The sequence below is a fragment of the Falco punctatus genome (genome assembly GCF_963210335.1).
Source record: "Falco punctatus genome assembly, chromosome: 6".
Taxonomy (NCBI): domain Eukaryota; kingdom Metazoa; phylum Chordata; class Aves; order Falconiformes; family Falconidae; genus Falco; species Falco punctatus.
In genome coordinates this window covers 83,328,446-83,353,088 of record NC_137585.1, presented here as the reverse complement: position 1 = coordinate 83,353,088, position 24,643 = coordinate 83,328,446, and the positions used below count along the sequence as shown (strand labels likewise).

The 24,643-nt window shown below is 39.6% G+C and overlaps 1 protein-coding gene across 1 annotated transcript; it reads right to left on the bottom strand.

Annotated features, from left to right (window-relative positions):
- Positions 1-1,134: 1,134 nt before the first annotated feature.
- Positions 1,135-12,319, bottom strand: SPAM1 (sperm adhesion molecule 1). The gene is made up of 3 exons (XM_080393981.1): positions 9,196-12,319; positions 7,595-7,684; positions 1,135-5,765 (listed from the first exon to the last, which is right to left on the bottom strand). The coding sequence occupies exons 1-3, from the start codon at positions 10,162-10,164 to the stop codon at positions 5,106-5,108; spliced, it is 1,719 nt and encodes a 572-aa protein (XP_080250107.1). The 5' UTR covers positions 10,165-12,319; the 3' UTR covers positions 1,135-5,105.
- Between the last annotated feature and the right edge of the window lie 12,324 nt (positions 12,320-24,643).

Sequence of the window (24,643 nt, the reverse complement as noted above, 5' to 3'; positions counted from 1 at the left end):
AGAGACTCTAGGAGGTCTTAAATTTTTTGTCATGCTCCAGTGGGGGAAGAAGAGGTGAAAAAGGATTTCTGTAAGGATTTTTACACTGACAGAGCAGGGCATATTATGGTTTTTAACTCAAGAACTCTGCGTTTCAGAAACTTAAATTTGGTATATGCAGCACATACTGAAACAATGCATAGGATTTACAGCCTAAATCTGTTAATCCAGTGCTCCTGATTACTAGCTGTCCCAGCAGTAAGGTACTTTTTGCTTTGTTGTAACATTAACAATATTATTGTTATGGGACTGCATGGTGTCCGTAGCCTCCCTCTAAATGGATAGTTGTTAGGTCCCTGCCTCGGGAAATTAACACTTGACACTGGCAAGCTATCGGCTTGTCTCAGCCTGCTAGTAACCTGAGGGAGCAGTGTGCTGCAGAAGGAGACTGCCAACATACGGTATATTTCTTCTGCAGGATCTTGAAGTTCTGTTGAATAAATACATTTTCTGAGATGAAAACCGGCAGAGAAGGGTGACCGCGTATTGTCTGGTGTCCACATATATATGTTGCTGAACAGAGCGCTCTGGAATTGTGTGCACAGAGACAAAACATTGGCTGAATATACAAAGTAGTGATTCACATTAATTTTCATATTGCTTGTATCTGATTACTAATCAATAAATACCTTATCAGTTGTAAACTAACGGTTATACAAGCATACACTGAAAAATAGCATCTAATTACTACTGGCCAAGGAGAACTATAACCAATATACCATGATGATAGTAACACATTAGTGAACATAATGAAATCCAAAGAATCCTAATATTGGTAGGTGCCCTTTACCTCCTTGCCCTTTACTTTCTTATATGCAACAAGGGGACAACAAATGCGGGAAGATTTTGCAGTTCGGAGTACTACTGACAGTGAAAAGTAGCTACAAAAGGTTCAGAACACCTACATGGAAGAACTGTTCTCTAAAGACCCTGATCCTTGACTGGTATACACAGAAACTTAGGACTGATCTTGAATACTGCATGTTTACAGGACTGTTATCATAAAGAAAATACCATGACGCTGGATTAAATTTCAGTAGTCTTTCCAGAAAAACAGACAGAAAGGTCTGTGATATCCACACATCGGGAAGGCTGATAAGCTTTTTGAATCTGTTTCCAGCCACCTATGTAATGATTTTCAGTAAGATTGGAAAAAAACTGCCAAGAAAAACAAAAAGCATCTTTAGACAGTTGAAGTTGTTTAATAAGGCAGTAATTATTTTTTTTCAAAGCCATGCAGTAAACATTATTTTGTATTGATGTTATTCTTTGGAATGAAACTCATGGCTCTGTCTTGAAATCTCTGACTCTGATTTTGCAGGCTGTTTTGCTTTGGCAGAATGGGTATCTGCCAGTGCAAAGAGGCTTGCACAAGCACACTGTGCAAAACCTTTCAAGTAAGTTTTAAGTGTGTATGCTTGGAGGATGGAATGTAGTTGTCTTCTTAAAAAGGTCACCAATGCTCCATAACAAAATATGTTTTAAAATTATGTCACTGTCTTTGCTATCATCTTGTTTGTATTGAAAAGTGATGGATAGGTACATGTACAAATCTAATCTGTGCCTGGGAGTTGTCTAGTGCATATTGCACAGGTCTGAAATCTTCCACAATTCCTTGCTGATATATATACAGCAGGGTGTCCCAATGTGATACAGGGATTAAAGCAAATTTTGCTGGACTCCTTGGGATGCTAGTCACATCCTAGGCTGTCTACAAAGTGGTCTTATTGGCTTGTCTCTCAAAATCTATCCCCATGTTATTTTTAATACAGAGGAGCAGGAAACTGTAAGGCAGGGACTAGACTATGATTTAATTTCTGGTCAGATTCTGTAAGTGCAAATATCGTTGGGTATCCCAGAATAATCAACACAATATACCAGATCCAGATTCTTCAGGTAGAGAAGCAGAATTTCAACTAAAATTTTGTCACTCGAGGTAGTTAAACAGCTTTCATTTAGACCATTTTATCAAACCCATTTTAGCATTTGCCAGTCCCTTAAGTATGGCCAGCCTGAATTCTGTCTGGAAGGGAAAAATACAAAATAATGAATGGCAATCAAAGTGAAATGAACGTTCCTCTAGTATTTAATCTTTTGGAAAATAAAAGAACATTAGAAATTGAAACTATAAGGCTACAGAGACAACTAATGATTACAGTAAATACAGCAAATGGAAGGTGAAATATTTTTTTGAGGGTGGGGCTGTTTCAAGAGAATACAAGTTTGGCTTTGAATGTAAAATAGTAAGCAGCGATGCAAGGCATAGCACCCCTTTTCCTTCTTTTCCCCTTCCTTACTCCATGGAGACTCGCTGACTCCATGGTGGCTCTTTAGCATAGAATATTGGCAAGAAATATGTAATACAGAGCAAAACAATGTATTTGGAAAATACTGTGATTTTACACAGCATGGAGCTGGCCTGAATCTCACTATGGCAAGAAGTTTGTAGGATTTAAAGCATGAATTGCAGATACATGTAGGCAACATAAATATCCCGAATGAACATTCAAAAGGTGCTTGGTAAAGCATTGTGCATAAGAGCACAAGATAGATATTTGTGCGTGCAGCTTAGGAAGACCCGTTTCAGTGGACAGTTTATTGTAATACTCTGCTTTGCTCTCACCTTCCTTTTACTTTTCTGGCTGCTCGCAAGAAAAAAGAGATGGGATCAGATGAATAGAGCTAATCTAACAGCAGTTACAGTGTTCCTTTATCTTTACAGTGGACCTCCGGGAAAGGTTGTTCCAGTCAAATGCTGGGTAGATAAAAACTGAATGGGAAGAGACTGGTCTGACCACATTCCTCACTGCTTCACTCTCACTTCTGCAGTTCCCTTCCTCTGCATCCACTGGGAGGTCCTGGATGCTCTGTCTTAACTCTTCTGTGATTTTAACTTCTCACTCCACCTTTTCTGGTGATTTGACACTTGCCCCATCACAAGTGGTCTGCTTGCTATTACTTGGCTGACAATCAAAAATATTTGAAGCAAGACTTGCAGATTTTGTGAACCTGCAGGCTCTTTTATCACAAAGTGCTACAGATCAGATACAAAAAACCCTAACCGCAGGAAACTTCGCCACTTAACAAAGCAGTGCAGCCTTTGAACTAGAACTCTGTGTGTCAATGCAAAATTTTAGCCGCGTTAAAGCATTCTGCGGAAAAAATAGATTTTCATATAAGTCATACAACATATGCTAAGGCATTAGCAGTGATATTTCCAGTTTGGTAGTTATTATGACTGGAGTGTGAAAGGGAGGGACTGCAAGTACAGGAATTATGATTACCCAAGATCAAATAACCAATATCAAAGCTGCAGTGAAAAAAATGTGGGTTTGCAGAGGTGGTCTAAACCAACTAGCTTCTTTTGTGCCAGGTAGTCTGCTACATCTATATTTTTTTATTCATGATTCTACTTGGAACATTAATGGCAGAAATAGCTTTGACTTGTGGACTCAACACCATAACTGTAATGAGAAAATTGTCCTTTCCTCTTCATAACTTGCTGTCCAAAAGCCATAAGACTTTTCTCCAACAAATAAAAAATATTTCTCCAAGTCTAAAGGCTTCATCTATTTTTCTGCATGTCTGTTATACTGACAACCTGAAAACTCAAAGGCAATGGATATGTGTTTTCTGCTAGATTAAGGTATAACTTTTCACAAATAAAGGGATAGTCTATTGAAATCCCAGGTATTTCTATTAGTGAGGCAAGTTGTATCTGTGGGAGGTGGTGATATATTTATGCAGCTCATGCCTAGCTCTAGGGAGACTTTCTAATGTATCCATGCCAGTAGCCACTCTTCACCCATCAGAAGTCCAGCTGTCTATTAAGCATCTGATACTATAATTTGAAAAGGTTATTGCTGCAGTTAAGTGCTTCTAAATGCTTAAACTGACTATACGTAAATTGTAACTAGACTCACGATACGATACTGGGAGTAGTCTTCTTCTGAGGTATCTGCTACTTTCACACTGCTTTTGGCAATGGAATAACATTAAGCAGATAGTTCTGTTAGCAGACTGGATCAAACAGGTGGTCCTGAGACTGGGGATCATAGGCACTGGAAGTGAAGAAAGGGAGTCCCAAGTCCCCAGTGCCAATCATCTTACAGCCTACACTGATGGATTTTCCTAAGGAACAAACTGGTGTCCACCAAAAACACTGCTCAGGAAATAGTCAGGAATAGAGAAAGTCCCACATTCACAGGCTTTTGTTCAAATGGCATGGCCAGCTTTATCCAGTTGCTATGGCTCACTGGACAGACACTAGAACTGGTGGCCAGTGCCAGTAGAGCAAAGGCAGATCAGATGAGTTGTGAGTATTGGCCAGACAAAACAAGTGAAAGCCAGGGAGGGGATGTGTGAAGTAAGGGGGAAGGCTTGGGAGAAGTAGTGAAGAAAAAAAAAGAAGCATAAACCACTACAGCTCAAGTTATAAATAATGAAGTTGTAATATTTGAAGTCAAGATTTAAATTAAAGTTAGAACCTTTTGCAGAGTTGTGAATATATTTAATGAAAAGAAAACCCACAGTGTCCCTGCAGATACTGCAGAAACAGTACATTGCTTAGATAAATTTTATGCTTCAAAGTCCCACAGATCTAAAGTTAAGCCAAATATTTTTAAGAGCTAATTTTCATATGAAATTAAATTAATTCCTGCATAGACCACCAAAACTGTTGACTGCTGAGACTCAGTGAAGTCCAGGTTGAGTTGTATTTAACTGGCTTAACTTGAAGTATACAAAATGGCATTATCAATATTTTATTTTTTTTCAAATATAACTTTTAAAAATGTAAACCGTAAAAAAAATGTTCCTTATTCTGGATTATCCTTTCATATGGTATAATCACTATATACAGACTTGTATATCTTTGACACAAATAGTAGTTTGTAAAACTAAACTGAAGAGATACATTCATGCTGAAGTGTCACCTATGGAATAGAAAAGGTTACCTGATACAGATAAGACCATATGCCTTTGAGGAATGATTTTTCTTTGTAAATAAAACCTTTAGAATTTCAAATACAGCCAGGAAAGAGATTATTCTCACTGTTGTGGGTAATTTATATTAAGGTTATCAAAATTGGAATTAAAAAAAACTGACTAAACATCCTTATCTTATAGGATGAAGAACTACTGAAAGTACGAGTATCATTTCCTTCTAAATCATATCTAGTGGCAGCTGTGACAGTGTCATATTCTGCAGCTGTTATATTGAGTATATTATTTCCAAAGGTAGATCGGAATTCTTCTATTTCAGGATGTGTAGATAATGTCACCTTACTCTGAGAGGTAAATGAAAATGCAGTTCTGTTAGACAGGATCTTTTCTTCAGAGACTTCTATATTAGAAAATGAATTTAAGGATATCTGAATGCAAATATCTTCCGAAATGCAAGCATGGAGGTAATGGATGTCATTTATATCAGCTCTAGGTTCACAACTGTGCCCTGCGTAACAGTGGCAATCAAATTTTTCAATGAATGTTTGCAGATCCTGAAATGACGGTTGCCCTTGTAGAGTGTATTTTCCATCCTTCATCATTTGAATGACAACATTGTCAGGGTTCAAGTGAAGATAGTCATTGGAATTCCATTTTTTCCGTGCACAAGCACCAGAGTCTTGGCATAACACTTGGCTACAGATTCTGGCCGCCATCGTGACATTGATGAGGTATGGGGTCAAAGTCCTCCTAAGGTAGTTATCCAGAGTTCTACAGGTGTTCTGTGAAAAGAACATCATATCTGCACACTTTAGCATTGAAACCATTAAAATGCTGTCACTCTAACACCAGTACCGTAGTGGATATCCAGTAATATTTCTCCTGAGGTTTTTATAATAGTTATAACTGGTTGTTGGAAGCAAGTTTATTTGAGAAGTTGCTATATAGTTCAAAGCAAATGTTTATTGGGTAGTTGCTGGAGATGCTACAGAAAGGACTTATATCACAAAGCAGACAACTTTAAGCTTTCATTTTATCTGTATATTTCATGCAGCATTTTGAATCAGATGCATTTAAAGAAGTTACGTGAAAGGTCAAAGTTCTTTTTTATGTCTTGATCGGATTGAAGGGATCTTGGAAAAAAACTCTCACTTCTTCAGCCTGAACAAATAATTTTTCTATCCAATCGTCTCTGTAACTCTTCAGTTTTCCCCTGATCTGAATAGCTAGGCTGCAAGAGCAGGGAGCTTTCATGGCATTTTAAAATGGAAAGCATTTGGGAATGATGGGCAAATTTAAAGTGTGCTAAGAGGACTAATCGTTCTAATTGATGATGAAGTTGGCATATATTCTGTGTTAGCTTGGCACAGTTTAATAACCAAAGGCTTTGGGAACTCTTTCTTTGTTTCTTGTGCTGTGTCTCCTTAGGGCATTTGCCTAATACCACATACAGAAATATTTACACCTATGGAGATAATTTCCGTGAATCTGAGGTCTATGTATCTCTTCTGTTTTTCTCTTAGGTATATATTAAAAACCTGCCTAGAAATTTTGCTTGGTGTAGCTCTTGCAGAAGTGAGGCTCACAGTAATATTTCATTGCTGAAAAGCTACTGACTGTGATAGATGTAAAAAATAAATTAAAAAAAAAAGGTGCAAGCAGTACACAAATATATAGTCTGATCGGGCTGTGGAAAGTTCCGTTTGCTCTCATGAATCTCAAAATTCAAGCAATGAAAGTTGTTGCTCATCTATGTTCTGGTGTTTGGCGTAATGGGCAAAAAAGCTTCAGGTGCAACTGATACCCTTTCTCAAAGGCAGGCACATACAAAACAGCCGAAGTAGGATCCTTTGGGAAATTTGACCCTTACAGCTGTGGAGGTTTATTTGGCTATGCTTTCTGTGACAGGAGGCCCAGAAGTGCAGAGGACTTTCAGTTCTTTGCTCTTAGAAGACTTCAGAAGAGTCTTCCCATCGTAGTTTATTATATCTAGCTTGCCTGGGTATGAATGAGCTAGTTTGAAAGATTTATTTGAACATCATTGTAACAGTGTTTCTCAAACTATGTATGTGGGCTTCCTAAAACAAAATGGATTTTTTTTTCATCCTCTGATTAATTTCTTTGTAAGAAACGTCTAAGTACCACACAGAGAACAGGCTGGAGCTGAAATTTCACAGATTGACTCCTCCTAGTGCTTTAAATATTACTGCTAAGTGCACCACTTTAAAAAGCAGAAGGGTCTTTTAAAAATTGTTCTGGGCAAGCACAAGTAATTTTTTTCTGTACCTCATGACTGGAATGTAATGAAGATACAGGAATTCTTTCCTTGAATTAACTCAACAAGTGCTAACTTGCCTGCAGTAGTCATGGTAGCTTGTCCAGTTACTCAGAGCCAACAACAATACTTTGAAAGATTGAACTCTAATTCTGTGTAATCAATTAAAGTCTTCATAAGCCTCAAATGTGCATGTTTTTTGACTAGAGAAGACTGCTGGCAATATGGAATCATCATTTTTAAGTTAGAAGATTTGATGTAAGTAATCATAATGCTTTAAATCCTTTACATTTTCTTGCTCTTTAAAAACATCGTGTAATAATTAATCTGGCATACCTTATTCTGTGTTAAATTCATATCACCCCAGATCACAATTCCAGAAGCACCCAGTGCAGCAGATTCTCCGATGGTATTTACTAAGTCATCCTGAGGGGAAATGTGCAAAGAATCATACTAAGGTAAGTAAGCTATAACATAAGGGCAAAAATTATAATGCATATAGTACATTACATATCCAAAGTAACTACTTTGAAGGCAGCAAGCAATTACACATGATGCAAACTGCGCTCTCAATTACACTATTTTATTCTGGGGTTGGGTTGCGCAGGTTATGCCAGAAAATGTTGCCAACTATATCCAATTTATATATATCATCTGGTTAGAAAAACAAGGCTGTAAAGCTGAGCCAGTGATTAGGCATATGACATACACTCCTCCAACCATTTTAAGTTATATTTTGCTGCATTGCCTTCTGGCTGCTCAGAGTTGGTAGTAACTGGTTTCAGTAATGCTGCCTGAAGCAGAGGCTGGGAAGCCAGCTTTTTTTTTAAAAAAAAAAAAACACTTCATTTCAGTTACCAGAAAGTGCTAAAACAGAAAAGTAGCAAGAGAAAGAGCTTTAACTAACAGGAATCTTATTTTCTCCAGAGAATGGCTCTGGCCTTTTACAGAGATTGGTTTGGGAAATTTGTTTCTGTTCAATTCTCCTTTTAGCGTCAGCTATTAGCCCAGCCCTAATAAAATCTTAAAGCCCATCTAGGATGTGAGAGGACTATGGGTAGAAGAACAAGGAAAAAACAACTTACTGTGGGGCACAACACATGAAAAGGAAGAACGTAAGGATTACAAGATTTAAATTATTAACTAGGAAGCCAGCAGGGACCCTGGCAGCACCCCTTGCTCCCTGAAGGTATCCATGGATCTGAGGGCAATGCTTGGTGATGCTCTGTCCAGACTGTGAGAGGACAGCAGATGCAATGCAGTCACAAGGATCACAACCTCTAACTTCCCCATGATCTGAGTGATCAGGAAGAGATTCCCCAGATTGGTGGTATCTCTGATAGCATGGGTGTATATAAAAATGTGAAGGGAATAGTGCAGCCAGAACTGCAAGATGATGATTAGACCTTAATCAGATCCTAACCTTGACTAACCCATGAGATGCTGAAATACCATTTAGAAAGCTACTTGAGTACAACTAAGGACAGAATATTCTCACTAGCTTTTAAACCCTTTTTTTAAGGAAAAGAAAGACTCCCTTATTATTGTGGGTTTTTTTTCTTACAACCTAAAAAAAGGTTTCTGATAACCTAAAAAGCAAACATTAGGCCAGCCCAGTTTTACTGACTCTCTTTTGAAGAGGTTACTCATATTTCTTTCCTCTGACAATGTAGTCAATGTGTCCTAGCTTTGTAATATTTGCTACATGTGAGGACTGCTAAAAACATTATTTGTTAAGTATCATGAGGAAGGTTTGAAAGTAGACTTCTTAGTGTTCCATTTGATCACATTTCTTTGATGGATTAATTTAATTTTTTATACAAAATCTACACACTTTTTTTTTTTTTTAGTAGAGGTTAGCATATCTGCTAAACAAGCGTCGCCTGGTAATTTCTTTCCACTTAAGTTTTAAATATTTAAGGTTTAGCTCCACTCACCTGGGAGAGATATTCCTCACAGACATCCGTGAATACTGGACGTGTATATACAAAAACTGGAAGGGGATGAGTAGAATTAGAGACATACGAAATTCTAATGGCTTCTTGAACTCTGTTGCGAACAAAGAGCTGGGCATTTCTGGAAGATCTTAAGGCTGTCTCCAGATAGACAGATGGATAAAGTGCTGTGCTTTTCTCCCATAACCAATTAAGCTCATTGTTTCTTTCTATTTCAATATCTAAACAGGTTCCTGTATAATTATGTGGATTTTGTTTGTAATCATAATTATAACAGTCTGGATAAAGGTAATATCCCCATAGACGATTTGGCTTCATTTCTATGCCCAGCTTTAAAGATTCCAACATAATTGATTTTGCTGCAGCTTCAAATTCCATTTTAGCTATAGTCCTGGCTTCAGCTTCTGATAGACTGAGGTCTCTCTGCTGAACCAGTTCAATGGATTCCTGTCTATAAATGTCCTTTGATCCCCAGTTCCTTATCCATACAGGTCTCCAGTTTTCCCAGTCAATGACAGCCAATCCAAACTGTTCATCTGAAGGAATATAGAACTGGATGTCCTCTTTGGCTTTTTTTAAATGATTCTCCAGCAGTGAGAGTTGAGGGAGTCCTCCATTGAATGCCTCTCCTGTGACTTCATTTTTGTAAGGATAGTAGCCAAGCCTGTCTGGATAGAAAAGAGTGATGTTTTGCCCAATGGATGTCTTCAGTGTGCTTCCAATAAGAGAAAAAAATTTCATGTCCAGCTGCACTCCAGTCTTTTCAGTACAAAGTTCTGTAGGAGCATTCCAGATAGAAAGGAAAGGTGAATTAGAAAGAAGTGGGCGAGCTCTTATGTTCAGAGATGAGCAGCAAGAAACTAGAAAAGTGGCAAACACCATACCGGATGCTATAGGATATGTACAAGTAACACAGATACCAAAACTTTGTATTTGTCTTAGAGTTTCCATTGCAGTGTATGCAGTAACATCAGGTGCTTCTGATCAGGCAAAAATGAAATGCTCTCTGGGTGTTCAGAAGGTTGGTGGTTTGTCAAAAGCTTTACAATACAATATATTTCTTCAGATTAATACCTATTAAGCAATATTCCGTAGGTGTAAAACAGGGGTGTCCTTTATATGAGGCTCTATTGTCAGTTCAGGCAGCAGGAAACTTTTCAACAGCTTCTGAGACCTAATGCAGAAAAAGAGACAAATGTAGATAAAGATGATAAATATTTAATTTCATTTCTGACCATGAAACAAATATCATTTGTGATTTTGAATATATTGTAACTTTGAAAAAATTCCCCTTTGAAGGAAAAGTACAATGTGCAATCACAGAGGAAATAAACTCTACATATATAAAATTGTATAAATATATATATATAATAGATATAAAACTGACCGTGGAATGGTATCCAGTGAGTCATAGATCAGAATGAGTAGTAGTCCTGATTGTGCCAGTGACTGATATCTGTAAACGTGAGCAGTCCCACAATGTCTTCTCTTAGTCAACAGTCATGTATATGTAATATTTCTCACCTATCTCAAAATAAAGTTCTAGGTGTTAACTCATTAATTTGACAGAGCACTTAAAAGAAGATAAAAGATTACACAAAACTGGAACTTAAATTGTTGTGCACATGCAAGAAAACAATCCACGTGCACTCATTTAACTCAGTGAGGTATCTGAAATATTGTAAAGCTCTTTTAAACAGGCTCAGAAGCTGCGTATCATCATGGTATGTGGCCATCTGCATGTTGCTTGAGTCCATCTACAGACTAAGTGACCCCAAGTCCGAGTCTGCCCAGGGGTGTAATTCATTAGGAAAGCTGAAGTCATCCATATACCCACAGCGAGCAGTCGCACTATTTTTATTCAAGAACCTAACGGTAGTGGGGGTAGTCATGGTGCGGTCAACTTTTACATAGTAGCCCAGTAGCTAAAACATTCCTCTGTGCAGTAACTCACCTGAATCCACTTTCCTCCTGATACTGAAATGGTTCAAACCTGGATCTGCCACATTCCACAGAGGCCTCACGATAAGGCTGTAGAATATCTAAGAAGTATAAGAGTGTGCATGGAAATATAGGAGTCACCATGAAGTGGGCCACAGGGTGGCTGGCAGTGTAAAGTCTCTTCGGACAGATTAAAAAAAAAGCAAACACGATTTTGGTTTGCATTTGCTGGATTCAGCTAGGAATGGAAACCGCAGATCTGTGGTCCTTACACCTTGAATTATCTCTCTCTCCCTCTGTCTGTCTTTTCTGTGACTACTTAGTGTAAAATTTATAAGCTGTATGGGCACAGAATCATAGATCTGTCTTCCCCCAACAGTGCATACAGACAACAGGTTGCAGTTATCATCCATTTACATTTTTTTTATAATCATGCAGCCAGAGGGATGATATTTTTAATTTGTTTCAATAAAATGGCAAAACAGCTCCATCCATCAAATTGTTGCACATGTGAATGAAACCAGCTATTCAAAGACACAGGCATGCACAGCTGAAAGACTGGCAAACAAGTACCAATAGCAAGGGTTGTTGGAAGAGGGCTTGGCAGCAGAGAAAGAAGGATTTTTTTTTTTCAAAACAGAAGCTATAGTCCTGGCATAGGAAGTGCAAGTAGAAAGAACAGAAAGTACACCCGTACAGTATCAGACATCTCTTCAGAACTCATCTGCAGGTATATGAAAGGCAAGTAAGGAAGTAAAACATAACATAGGTGGTGAGGTACAATGTACAGCAGAGCTAGGACTGCAACAGCTTCCTCCTGCCAACCTTGACAGAACCTCTGTCTTATCAGTCATGCTGAGCCCAAGTCTGTAGAACCCAATTTCTGAGTGTATGTCAAGGAACTTAAAGGAACTACAATGTCATCAACACCTCTTCCACAGACCAGCACAAACGTTCAGCTAGGATTTTGGCCCTGTCATCCTCTTTCCCCCAACATAATACAAATGGCTTTTGTGCCACACTGAGTGTCCACAGTGCTATACACATACCAGCAAAGGGTTCTCTGTGTCTTTTCACAAATAGCTGAGCTCTGCTCAAATGCAGCTCTGCACAATCTTTGTGTACTTTAGTTTTGGGGGTTTTTCTCTTCTTTACAGGAAAGCTTTTCATTCTTTCTTCAGCAGACAAGTTTTATCAACATTTTGGAAGAAATGGAAACCAGTGGTTTGAAGACTAAACTACTAGTCAGAAAGCCTAAGAGCTGTAAAGGAAAAGCAAAATCACAGATAGGCAAGACCCTAGAATCAAGACGTATGTACGATGACTACTTACTGCTTTCATATTAATTAAAAAAAAAAGTTCGATCCTCTTTCATGATCAAGCTCTTTTGGTCTCATGGGATGATGAATAAGCAGGAGTTCTCACAATTCAGTTTTGGATTGCTTCACCTAGTCTTCAACTGTCTGTTTCACTTTATCTTACGAAAACCTTATCAATCACAGGAGGCAAATAAGTTCTTGGTACAAAAGCAGCGGATGGACTGAAGTTTAAACATCCATACAGATATTTCCTCATTCCACAGCTGCTGGTAACTAAAGAAACTGCCAAGAAGACTTAGATCATAGATCCAGTCACCAGGAAAGACAGTATGGCTCTGTTCATTTAAATTGCTCCAAGAGCAATACCTCATTTGCATGGCATCTGTTTGATGATACCTGTGGAAAACAGGGCTTCATACACTTCCCCCAACTGAGATGCCCAGAGGTGACAGGAGGAAAAAGCCACCCTCCTCCACTGAAGGGTAAGCCTGCCTTCCTCCAGTCTTTCCCACGGGGGCCTGGGATCACAAAAGGCCAGTCTTTCCAGTAAAGACAGAGGTGGAAAAGCCATTGAGTACCTCTGCCTCTTCCTTGTCCTTTACCACTGAATCTTCTGCCTGTCTTATTCAGCACTGGGCCCCCATTTTCCCTCATCTGCTGCTGCTGACAGACCCGTAGAAGCCCTTCATCTTGCCTTTCACATCTTTTGCCAGATTCAGCTCCGAGTGGGCTTTGGGTTTCTTAACACCATCCTTACACCTCAGACAGTGTCTCTGTATTCCTCATGGTTCACTTGTCCCTGCTTCCACCTCATATGTGCTTCCTTTTCATGTCTGAGTTTTGTCAGGAGCTCCTCTTGCCTTTGCTTGATTTCCTGCATGTGGAGATGGACTGTTTTCAAGCTTGGAAAAGGTGATTCTTGAAAATCAACCGGCTCTTGGACCCTTCTTCTCTCCAGGGCTCTCTCCCATGGGATTCTTCCAAGGTGGTGCCTGAAGACATCAAAGTGTTCTCTCCTGAAGTCAGTGGTTGTGATCTTGCCATTTGCCTTGTTCTCTCTTTTCAGGATTCTGAACTCCACCACCTCATAGTCACTGCAGCCAAGACTGCCCCCAGCCTTCACCTACTGTTTGTAACTACAAAGTCAAACAGAGCACCACCCCTTGCTGGCTCCTATGTTATTGAAAGTGACATTTCCTGAGATAGTACAGAATGAGACTTCCAGAACAAACGAAAAAGAATTCCATACAGAGATGCTGGGGGGACATATTTTCCGCTTATGCACAGCCAGCTTGTTAAAATTAAATAAAATTATCACACATAAAAAACTGAGGTACACCAGCATTTGCCAGGACAGTGATCCTTTATGTGATTGGATTGTCATAACAAAGTAATAGCACCTGAGAAAGGAGTGGTAGGAGTAGCTCAGCTTTTACCATGCCTCTGGTTCTGGTTATGAAAGGTTTCTTGCCCCCGTTGACGTCAGAAAACTACAGGACATAAATTTTATACTTTGTTCCTCAAAGCTTTTCTTATAATTGGATTTCAGTAATAGGCTGATTTGATGTAGAGGAAGAGAGGAAAGCTTTGTTTCAAATAATGTATTTACTGGTTTAGCTAGAACTCATTTACTATTGGCTAATCTTGCAAAGTTTGATTTAACTCGTTGAGAAATAGTTCTCCTCCAAATCTTGCTGTAATGTACTCTGCCGAGTATAGGTTAATAGATTATTTTATGTGATAGTTTCCAGTGAAAAGGATTGCCTTTGACCCAGCCTAACGATGACAGCTGTGATAAATGTTACTCTTTCCAGTCTCCTTGAATATTGGTCTAAGTGAGCTGAGTCATAAAGCTGCCCTTGTCTTTGTCAAAAAGTCAATATCTTTACAATATATTAACACTAATTGCTCTGGGGCTGCCTGACTAGAAGTACATGCTGATGGATCTAAACACCCTTAGTCTAGGGAAATAGCTTCTGCTTTAAATATTCCCAAATTCGGCATTTGCATTTCCCAAATTTGACACAAGTATTAGAGGAAATCATATGAATTTTCTTGGTTTAATTATTTCATCATTTTTCACAGCATAAACTGGACTGGAGAAACATGCAATTGAAAACACAAGCATGCTCCTGTATTTTGGTAGCTACAGTCATAGATCTGGGCCACGTCATGTGACCCTGAAAAAAAAAAAATGCCCCACTTGGCCAAAGACAGAAAATAAAAGTGAGAGGAGTACTATACATACCCTTGGACTTCACACAAATGTTATGCACCACAACTGGATGGTGTATCCCATAAAAAATAACTGATTATGCTGTTTGGCTTATATTCAAGAAATGCCACTAAATATTAGAAGAATGCAGCTTTGGGGTTTTAATGAAAATTATACATGAGAGTCCACGTTAAGCCTTGAAATAATTAGACATTGCTTAGTCAAGTCAGGTCTGCTAACATTAAAAATAAACTTAAGCCAATAAGCACAATTAATATCTGACATTCTTCTGTTAATAGTCCTAACCACACTTCTCAAATTTCAAGCAGCAGTCCATAAAATCCTCACACTTTCCCTGTTTTAGTTTGAACACTGAGAAAGCAGGAGTGCTCTTCATGACTTCTAAGGGAGAAGATGAGTGTTACTGAGCTGTGCTATCTGGTTGAACACAGCATGTAAGAATACTTCTAAGCCTGAGATCACTGATATAATTATCATTTTTTATTATAGATGAAAGCTTTCAAGTGTTTATTAATTGTTTCTTGCACTGCAAACAGTGCGTGGGTTACTGCCTATTAATTAATGACATAAAATAATAACAGAAAATACCAATGTGAGAATTGGTTGGTCTTTTCCCTCTGCTGAGGAAAACATGGATACAGCAGTTTGCATGTGGAACTGCTTTTTTTGATGGGGCAGAAGAATCCAGCTCTTTAAATATTTACATTTAAGTCTTTAAATCCCTGTAATGCTGTGTTGTAAGATATGGGGTCAAATATGCAGATGTAACTGGAATATTGAGGATTGAGTCCCTATTCTTTCATTTTCATATAAAAGCTAGCTGTCTTAGTATAAAAATAACTCCAACGTTACAGAGAAAATATGGTACTAGGCAGTGTAACTTTATAAGTTATTGGGATAAATTATATTTTCATAACCCTTAGATAAAGGAAGAGAAAAAGCAAAGTTGTGAAAGACGTCTAAAGACTCAACTTCAGCTTCTCTGAAGAGATTATCTCTGAAATCTCTGAAGAGGTTTCTCCTGATTAAGTCCTCAGGAGAAATAGAATAGGCTCCTAAGGAACAGAGGAACAGACTAAGGACATATTTAATTAAGTGTTAACATACTTAAGCTTGGAACCTGACACAGAATCCAAAGCTTTTTTTAAAAAAAAACAACACAAAGGTACCAGTGATATTGATGGAGTCCATAGACTTAGTTTCTCTGAATAAGATCAAAAAAGCCTACACTGCTAGCAAAGAGCTGTATTTTTCATGGATCAACGGAAAAATATTTAATGTCTGACATCCCTCCTTCCCTGTCCTTGTGTGCCCCGGGTGGTGCTGTTGTGAGGAGATGGCCCCATTCTGTTCTGTTCTGTTCTGGAGGGGTCCTTATTCTGGATGAAGGGAACAGTATTGCTGCTGGAACTTGAACTTAGAGAGGATTTAAACTCTTTTGTTCTTTTTAGAGGTGCATGTCCTGGGCTAGACATTATTTGCTCATTACGAACAGGCGTCAGTCATGAAACAGCCATAGAAGAAAAGGAAGAATAAACTCGTAGGTATAATGAATTCCCCACTTGGGTCATTTTGGCATTTCTAAAAGAGGAGGCAATGATGTTCAACCCAAACGCGTGGGTGTTGTGACAATAACATTAATGCTTGTGAGGAATAGGAATCGCCTGAGAAAGAAGGTCCACCTCTGGAAGTGTGAGCCATCTATGCTGCACAGCTGATGACAAGTTTAACCTGATCAAACATTAGAGTGTGAAGGACAGCCTTTGCATAGTAGGATGTAGTCTCGTTGTTATGAATGCATTAAGCTGCACTTGTCTGTAAAGTCAGAATTTGGTAAGCACTTATTTTGGCAGTGGTTTCTAAAACTCCACCCTCACTTCAGTATAATCTCTCAGTTGGGCTAGGGCAACTGTTTATGAAGCCGCATAATTAATTGTTCAGGTTAAAAAATACCTCAGCCAAAAGAAAAGAAAGGAAGGGCTTTTTTATGACTAAGTATACGAACCAGCAAAACTGGCTAGTTTAGCCAGCGCGTCTGATTTAAGAAATGCCTGTCAAACTACACCCCAGTGCTGTGCACGTCCTTATCATCAAGAACTGCCAAACTATCTCTTTCATCATTGCTTACTCCCATTCTTGAGTTCTGTTTCCGAGTACAGGGCAATGAGTGCATGAGGACCTGAAGCTGAGAAAACCTCCAAACAACTTTCTGTGCTGGCATTCCTGACTGTTGCCTGTGGAAGAAACGAGAACACACCAGTGATGTAAAAGTCAACAGCTAAGAATCCAGGTTGTGGACAGCCCCCCTTAAAAATATGCATACAAAAGATTTAGTCAAACTACTGTTTAATTATTTAAAAGTGAGTCCGCTATATGTTTTTACTAATACATCCCAATTATTTTTTTATAGTCTTACAATTATTACTTCAGTGTTCCATGACTAATTCCAACTGTTAGGAACAACTATCCTCTTCATTCTTTTTTCTTTCTTTTGCATGTTCAAATTTGCAATTTTATTAAAAAAATAATATCCTGACAGCCTGTTTATTGATATTCTATCTTGTTTGTATCAGGTTAGCCAAATAAACTGTCTCAACACATTTCCAAGATTATTTGGAAAATGTCCTTTACTATATAATTAGGCTTGGCAGAACTCAGATTCTGTAACAAGCCCATTGCAGAGGAATCAGGGACAAGATAAAAAGTCCATCGTGTGTCACTTTGCAGAGTATTCCATCTCACTATGGTTACTCTGCAAAATGTTCACTGTCTGCTGAATCTGTAATGTTTTATGGCAAAACAAGTCCAAACACATCCTCTATAGCAAGAAATATGCATTGCTAGTCGATATAATATTAAAAAAATATAATCATATATCTAACACTACTATCGATTAGTATACAGCTAATTAAAGCACAGATCAACCTGAGATATTTGGATCACATCTCTATACTACACTACTACTAACATAATGTAGAATATAGGGCAAATCACAGCCCACATTTTAAAAGCAACTAGTGGTTTTCTTTGGTTTGTTTTTTAGTCAAATATTTTTCACTGTATTACACTGAACTGTCTTGCATAATTCTAATTGGAAGCCTTCAAAAAAAACCCACCCACCCAAATAACCTAACCTTGTATATTCAACCTGTTCTTCCTTCTGACTACTTGACAGAGTTGTAGGTAAAATTTTCATAGAATAATAGAATGGTTTGGGTTGGGAGGGACCTTTAAAGGTCATCTAGTTCAACCCCTGCGGGGGACATCAACTGAGTAAATTAAATAATCTTTGAATAGTTTAATTAAGATAATGCTTTGAAATTGCACGTAAGACACCCAGTGTCCTGGGTTTTGCAGCAGTATCTTGTATTACAGTATCTTTTAAAACTTTTTTGGACAGAATTTTTTACGAAGAGCTGTAGTGCAGATCACTGTGCACTTGGTGTTGCAGTACAAGAACAGGCTTCCTTAAGCAGTTTACTAGATCTTCTCAGTGAGTTCTTCCAAACAGGACAGGTTATACCTACAGGTGTATAGACAGTATCAAAGGGAGCCCATAACATGGAGGATTATGCTACACTCGTAATAAACATGCTGAATTATAGTCTGCCATAGGAATATTATTTTGAAAACCAGAAGTCTGAACTGAACGTGAAAATATGCAATATTCTTTCCTCCTAAGTCTTCATGCAGCACAGAAATAACTGCAATACATTTTTGGACAAAGCAGATGGCATTTCACATCCGTGTTAAAAATGTATTTTTCCCCCCAGTAAATCATTACTCTAGGGATCAATATGAAAAAATTATCTACACTGTACAAAAGTAGCTGTGCCTTTGGAAGAGGAGAGACTGCTCCGGACAATGTCTGTGGAAGAGACAGAACAGGCTTCTGCTTAATCCTTGGAAGTAATGCAGTATTAAAATTGACACAGCAGCCAGTTCTAAATGTGAAACTGTTTCAGTCACAAAATTACGTCCTCTTTTTTTTTTTTTAAATGGGATCTTTCAAGAAAGATAATAGTGGTGTTCCCTTTTAAAAGTAGGAGAGCAGATACACCCCTGGAGTAAACCCAGCCTGCGTGGATGAAATTGTTCTTGGGTTTTCTGTAGAACACTTCATAGTTCAGAGGTGGTGGTGGTGGCGGGGATTCCCCAGAGGGAGTTATCCTTGGAAATAAATATGTATTATTAACCTCACTGCCAGTTTCTATATTAACATCCGTCTTCACAGTATGCAGTTTGAAGTTCTCTGTGCTATACCTGAATGCTCTCTGATTTTAAACTGCCTCTCATGGGACTGTGATTCATTCCGTATTCCTTTCTCCCACATGATTGTATATAAATAAATAGAATCTGAGGAAAATACGAAACTGCAATAAAGAAATGAACCTTCCCTCAAGAATAATTTCTCTTTCCTGCTGTGTCCCTTTTCACCTGCTGTTTCTTCACAATCCTCGTAGTCTTTTGTTATTCTGATAAACCTACTAATACTGAGGAGCCAGCGTAATTGCCACCCATTCCTTGAGATAAGCGAGAGAGATGGGTAAGCAGATGCCAAAGTCTCCAAACAAAGGTGAGTACAAAGCTATGCAGAACACTGGTGATTTATAAAGGAGGCATTTGCATTATCGAGTACCGTTTGGGGAAACGGTTATGCAGAGAATTAACAGTTTCAACTGAAAAGAAGAAAAGGAGCGCAGTTGGACCTGCCTGAGCAAGCACATTAGCATAACCCTTGGAGAAAGCCTAAGGAAAAGGATTTACAGGGAGGGAGGTGAAAGCAGAGGCTTGCAAGCTCCCAGCAAGGAGCAATTTCTGTTCGTTTGGACCTGCCACTGCAAGGGGGGCAAAGCTGGTGCGGTACCCGACCTCCTCACTTGCTGTCTTCTTCCAACCGAAATAACCCCCACAAACTTTGACCGAACAGTGAAGTTGAGAAACACAACGAGGTCTACTGGTTTTAAGGAGAAGAGACCTTTAACACTGGTGCGTCGAGGGAGCGAGTTGGGACCGCTTGCCACGAGAGCTGGGGCTGGGACAGCAGTGGCGTTTGGGCCTGGCTCCCGCTGCCCACCGCCCACCGCCCACGCACCCTCCCTGGCGGCTTCGGTGGAGGCCTACGCCAGCCCGCACCTGTGCCCACGCTGCCCAGCACGTGCTTGGCTGTCCTTCGGCACCTCTGACTTGGACCTCCTGCCCGGCATGTTTTGTGAATTGCCTTGCCAGTCTGTGGCTTCATATAAAACAATAACTATTACACTGCAACACGTCATTTACCCGAGTTGAAAGGCTGAAAACATTCAGGTGTCTTTCCCCTCACCTCTGACTAGAAGCATTCACTAGGGACAAATAACTTCTTATTAAACTTCTCCAAGCATGAATTCATTCCAGTAGACTCCTAAATCTAAAAAAATAATATCTGTATTAGCCTACTCTTACTTGTAAACAAAACCTACTCCCACCCCCCAAGAAAAATTGCCTAGACAAACAACACTTGTTTCCAACTTTTTAGGTTATTTAAACTAAGATTTGTTTTAGCAGGTTTTTTGGTATAGAGACATAGATTTTACTCAATACAATGGCAGCTATATACTTGGCATTTATAAGTAATCTTTTATGTGTGTAATCGTTCAATGAATCACATTGAGAAAAAAAAAAAAGTTAAAACACACTGAGAGAGAAACAGGTGATAGTATCACACAGCTCATGATAGTGATTGTTACACCTCCTGATTCCTGAGTATCTGTCAGGAAAGTCCTACCAAAATTTACCTTCCCTCCTTGAGATTTAAATTTCAAAATAGCCAAAGTTCAAGCAACGTAAAAATGAGCAGTAAATACTCACCTACATGATTCCACAGGTCAGGGCTTGCTAGAGTGAAGGAACAGGTGAATGGACAAAATAATTAGCCTTGTCTGGAAAGGCAGGGCTCTGGCCCAGCCAATTGGGATTTGTCATCTGGTGAAAACCTTAGCATAATTATGGGGTAGTTGATTAAAGGTGTCTCCTGTCACAGCTGATCGCAGTAAGCAGTATAACAACACATTACCTGTCAGAGGTGTTACACCATGTTTTATAGTCTACTGAACAAATGCTTGGAAAGAGTTCTTTTTTCCTAAAGTAAGCGTTTTATAGTTGGACTTAACTCCGCTTTGAGTGCAGCGGTTGTTTGACCAATGAAGGTGAAAGTTTTTTTCATGGCTATGCAGAAATGGTGTAGAGGGGAGCAAAACTGCATTCAGTGTTGTGAGAGCGTAGAGTACCCCCAGGCGGTGCACCCACACCGGGCAGGAAAAAAGGTCACAGGAGGAGATCCTCCACTGGCGAGCAGACACCGAGGTTGCTACGCTTGGAGATCACTGAACTGAGCACCACGTTTGGCCCTCTGACTGCTCTGGCAGACATTCGAGCAGGACCACTGGAGCATCCTTAGCAGATGCTGGTGTAGGGTATGTTAACACCCACATAAAGATAATTAAACAACCCTCTGCTGTCGTTAAACTCCTAGCTCTGATTATGCTCAACAGCACTCTGGGTTGGGGGCTTCCCACAGCTATGGGATGGCAGGTGGTGCCACAGGTTAGAGCCGTTTTGAGCTGTGGACTCTCTGTTATACTTGCAATACAGCAATTTAAAAACTGTTTCTTTTCTCCCTCAGCATAAAAACAATTTTGTCTTTGGAATTGATTTTAGTCTCAAGACTGTCATTTCAATATTGAAACATTTTTGTCATTTTAAATGTCATGCATGTTTTCTTTGTGTAATATTTTTACTGAGTTTTTAGTATTCTGTAGCATATCTTTCTTAAATGTGTGTAATGATAAATCACGAAAATGACAAGATAATAAAAATATTCAGTTATCTTTTAAAGTCAGCTGTATAACAATGATTTTAAATACTTATTTTGAATAAGAATTCAGAAAAAATCTTTAAAAATAATAGTTTATAAAACTGTTCTAAAATTCTGAGGAAAAATAAAGCAGATTGCTATGACGAAGAGAGAAGATGGAATAGAATTTTTCAAAATACTTATTCTCACACTATCATTCCTCAGTAATATGCTAGTGTATGTTACTCTTATGTAAGAATTTTAAAACAATGTTGATTGGCAAAAGTCTTTTTAAAAAAAACTAAAATAAAGCTTTGGAATTTTAAATGTTAATGGAAAAATTTGGGTTTATCTAGGTTGAATTTTTCCACCTGCTATTTTTGTAAAAGAAAATACTATCCTTCTTCATGGAAAATATGGAGCCAGCTTTATGTGTCAGAACAAGGAAAACAAGATAAACAGTAATTAGACTATACAGGTCAAATTACTGTTGAGAGACTTGTGGCAGCAAAAGCCATTGCTGTTTCAGCCCAAGCTACAGGTTACAAGGCTTTTCTACTTCACCTGTAGCAGTGGCTTTCTCTCCTGTTACATTGCATCTTTATGGTACAGGTTCTACTCCACAGGACTCTTACAGCCAGAATCCCATCCGACGATGTCTTCATCACTCATTTTGTAGTCTAGCATTAACTTCCCTAGTCAAACAGGAATTTCCTTCCAGAATAAGCCAGCTTTTGCTGGCTGCAGTATTAAATAAGTGAAGTAATTCTCAGCGTTTGAAAGAAGCATTACTGTGCTTGGTGGAAGTGATGGTGTGGGATAGAATGAAGTTAAAGGAGCCTGAGGAGATACGTAAATTGGGTCTGCAGAGGTATGGGAAAACAGAGGAAAAAAAGAAGAGGTGCAGAGAACTATGACCAAACTGTTCTTCACACCTCATTAACCTACTAGTTTGTCTCAGATGTCCAGCAGTATCCCCTCTGCCTTCTATCATGGAACTACTTCTTTCAAAACGAGACTTGCAGTCAATGGTACAGAAGGTTCCCATACCCAGAACAAGCCCAACAGGGGGGTGGTCTGCAAATTATTCACTCCAGTACTCTCAGACTTCTCTGTGGGCACTGCTCAGCATTAAAACAGCTTCACTGCCCACTGAATGTGTCCCCTGCTGAGGCTGCCAGCACAAGCATTAATTTTGTGCTTTTATGACGTGGACATCTGTCCATTAGCAACTGGAGAGCCACCAGTGTCACAGCCCACAGCTGCCAGCCCATCAGCAGACACAATTCCCAGTTGCTACTGAAGGAGCTAGATTCAACCCAATAAGCTGGTGCTAAATGTTTCTATGCTTCTCCAAATCATAAGAGTATGGCTGTTGTGTGGCTCCTGATTTCACTTTGATATAACACAAATTGGAAGGTGTTTCTGCTGGCTGTGGGGCAGCAGGAGAGGGTGAAAAAACAGAAAAGCCACAGCTGGCAGCTAACAAGACAGGAGGTCTTCCAAGATGGGAAGAGAACCTGGTAAAGATATGCTAATACCACCCAGTTTATATCATTGAATGCTACCAATTAAAAATAAAAAAAAACCCCAAAGGTGTGTAATGTGCAAAGGCAGAGGTGACCTAAAGCTTCTAAGCAGTGTAGGCAAAACCTGAACTCTGCTGCCCCAAGAATGAAGCATGGAGAGGCTGATCCCATTGTTAATCACTGACAGAAATCAACACTGATTTTGGCAGAAGGGGTTGCAAGGCTAAGGGCACGCAGTGGAGTGAAGGGATGCAGGGGGCTGAGCTGAGGATGTGTTATCCCTCTTCCCTTCTCTCCACACATCCCCTGCTTTCCTGCCAGTCTGATTCCACTGAGATGAATCCTGCTTCCCCGACGCTTCATCTCAGCAGAGCAAGGCATTAAGGCACCTGTAACCTGTTCCTCAGCAGCTGTCCTCTGAGCCCGTCACTCATGTCAGATCCCACCCTGCACACACTATAGCCTGTTCTCCTAAGCCCTTTATCCCTTTCTCTATTCCAGCACAGCTCGGGACACCCCCACCTCTAACCTTTGTATCTCCAAAGTGCCCATCTTAACCTCCAGGTCCCCTAAGCAGAAGGACCTACTCTATATAGTATGCTCGCCCACCACCTCCATGGGACAGAGCCTGTCCTCCAATTTACATCCCCAAGGACACTCTTTTCCTTTAACCCTTCACAATATGGTGCTGATTCCCCTAACTCACTCCCAGGATTCTTGACGTTTGTGTACATTGCCCTCACCTGCAGCCAGACACAAGCAGGGCTGTATCCCTTGCAGATAAGCTACAGGAGCTCAGGGTGCACGGGCAGTTATGGTTAGCACCGTGTGTGTTTGGCATGCCCTGTGAGCATCTGGGATTTGCTTTCCCCATTTAGACATGACTTTCTCATGTGCATTTGTCACAATTTACCACTTCTTTCTCTTTAGTCAAGATTTTCTAGATATTTTCCACAGTATTTTGTCAGCTCCAGCCTAGAGAATTCAAACTGCTCTTTGGAGAACTATGGCTTAATTCCATCCAGACCCCGCAACTGGTACAAGGTTCAGCTACCCAGAGAGGTGGGCCATCTACACAACCATCAGCTGTGTTCGCTTTTGCTGGAAGGAGGCACTTTAGGTGCTAGTGAAGCTGTAAACCTCACTTTTCCTAGGACTGAGGTCTGCATGAGATCTGATCAACAAGCATGTGCTATGGACAACCTCAAATCTTACTCTCTGAGCATCCGTGTCACAGACCTGACCTGAATTCACATGATCTTATTCTGGCCTTTGTCAGCAGGTTTCCCTACTGTAGAAACCAGGGCACTGGGGAAGAGACATGGAAATCTGTGCACCCCCATGTCTTGCCCCAGGATGTAGATTAAACATATAACAGAACCAGGGTGCTTGGGCACGTACTGTTGTTTAACCCGAGAGAGTATTCTCCTTGCTATGTGTGCATAAACCTTCCAGGTGGAAGTATCTCCTTCGTGCGCCAGAGCCCTCTGTTGTACCACAGCAGTTCAAGTCACTCTGAAAACTCCCACTGCCCACTGTGACACCTGGCTGCTCTGTGGGTATGTCTGGATCA

Coding starts and splice junctions, on each gene's coding strand:
- SPAM1 (XM_080393981.1), bottom strand. CDS start 10,164: ATGGAAACTCTAAGACAAATACAAAGTTTTGGTATCTGTGTTACTTGT. Junction 7,685..9,195: donor GTGAGGAATATCTCTCCCAG/GTGAGTGGAGCT, acceptor ATTTCCCCTCAG/GATGACTTAGTAAATACCAT. Junction 5,766..7,594: donor TGAATTTAACACAGAATAAG/GTATGCCAGATT, acceptor TTCTTTTCACAG/AACACCTGTAGAACTCTGGA.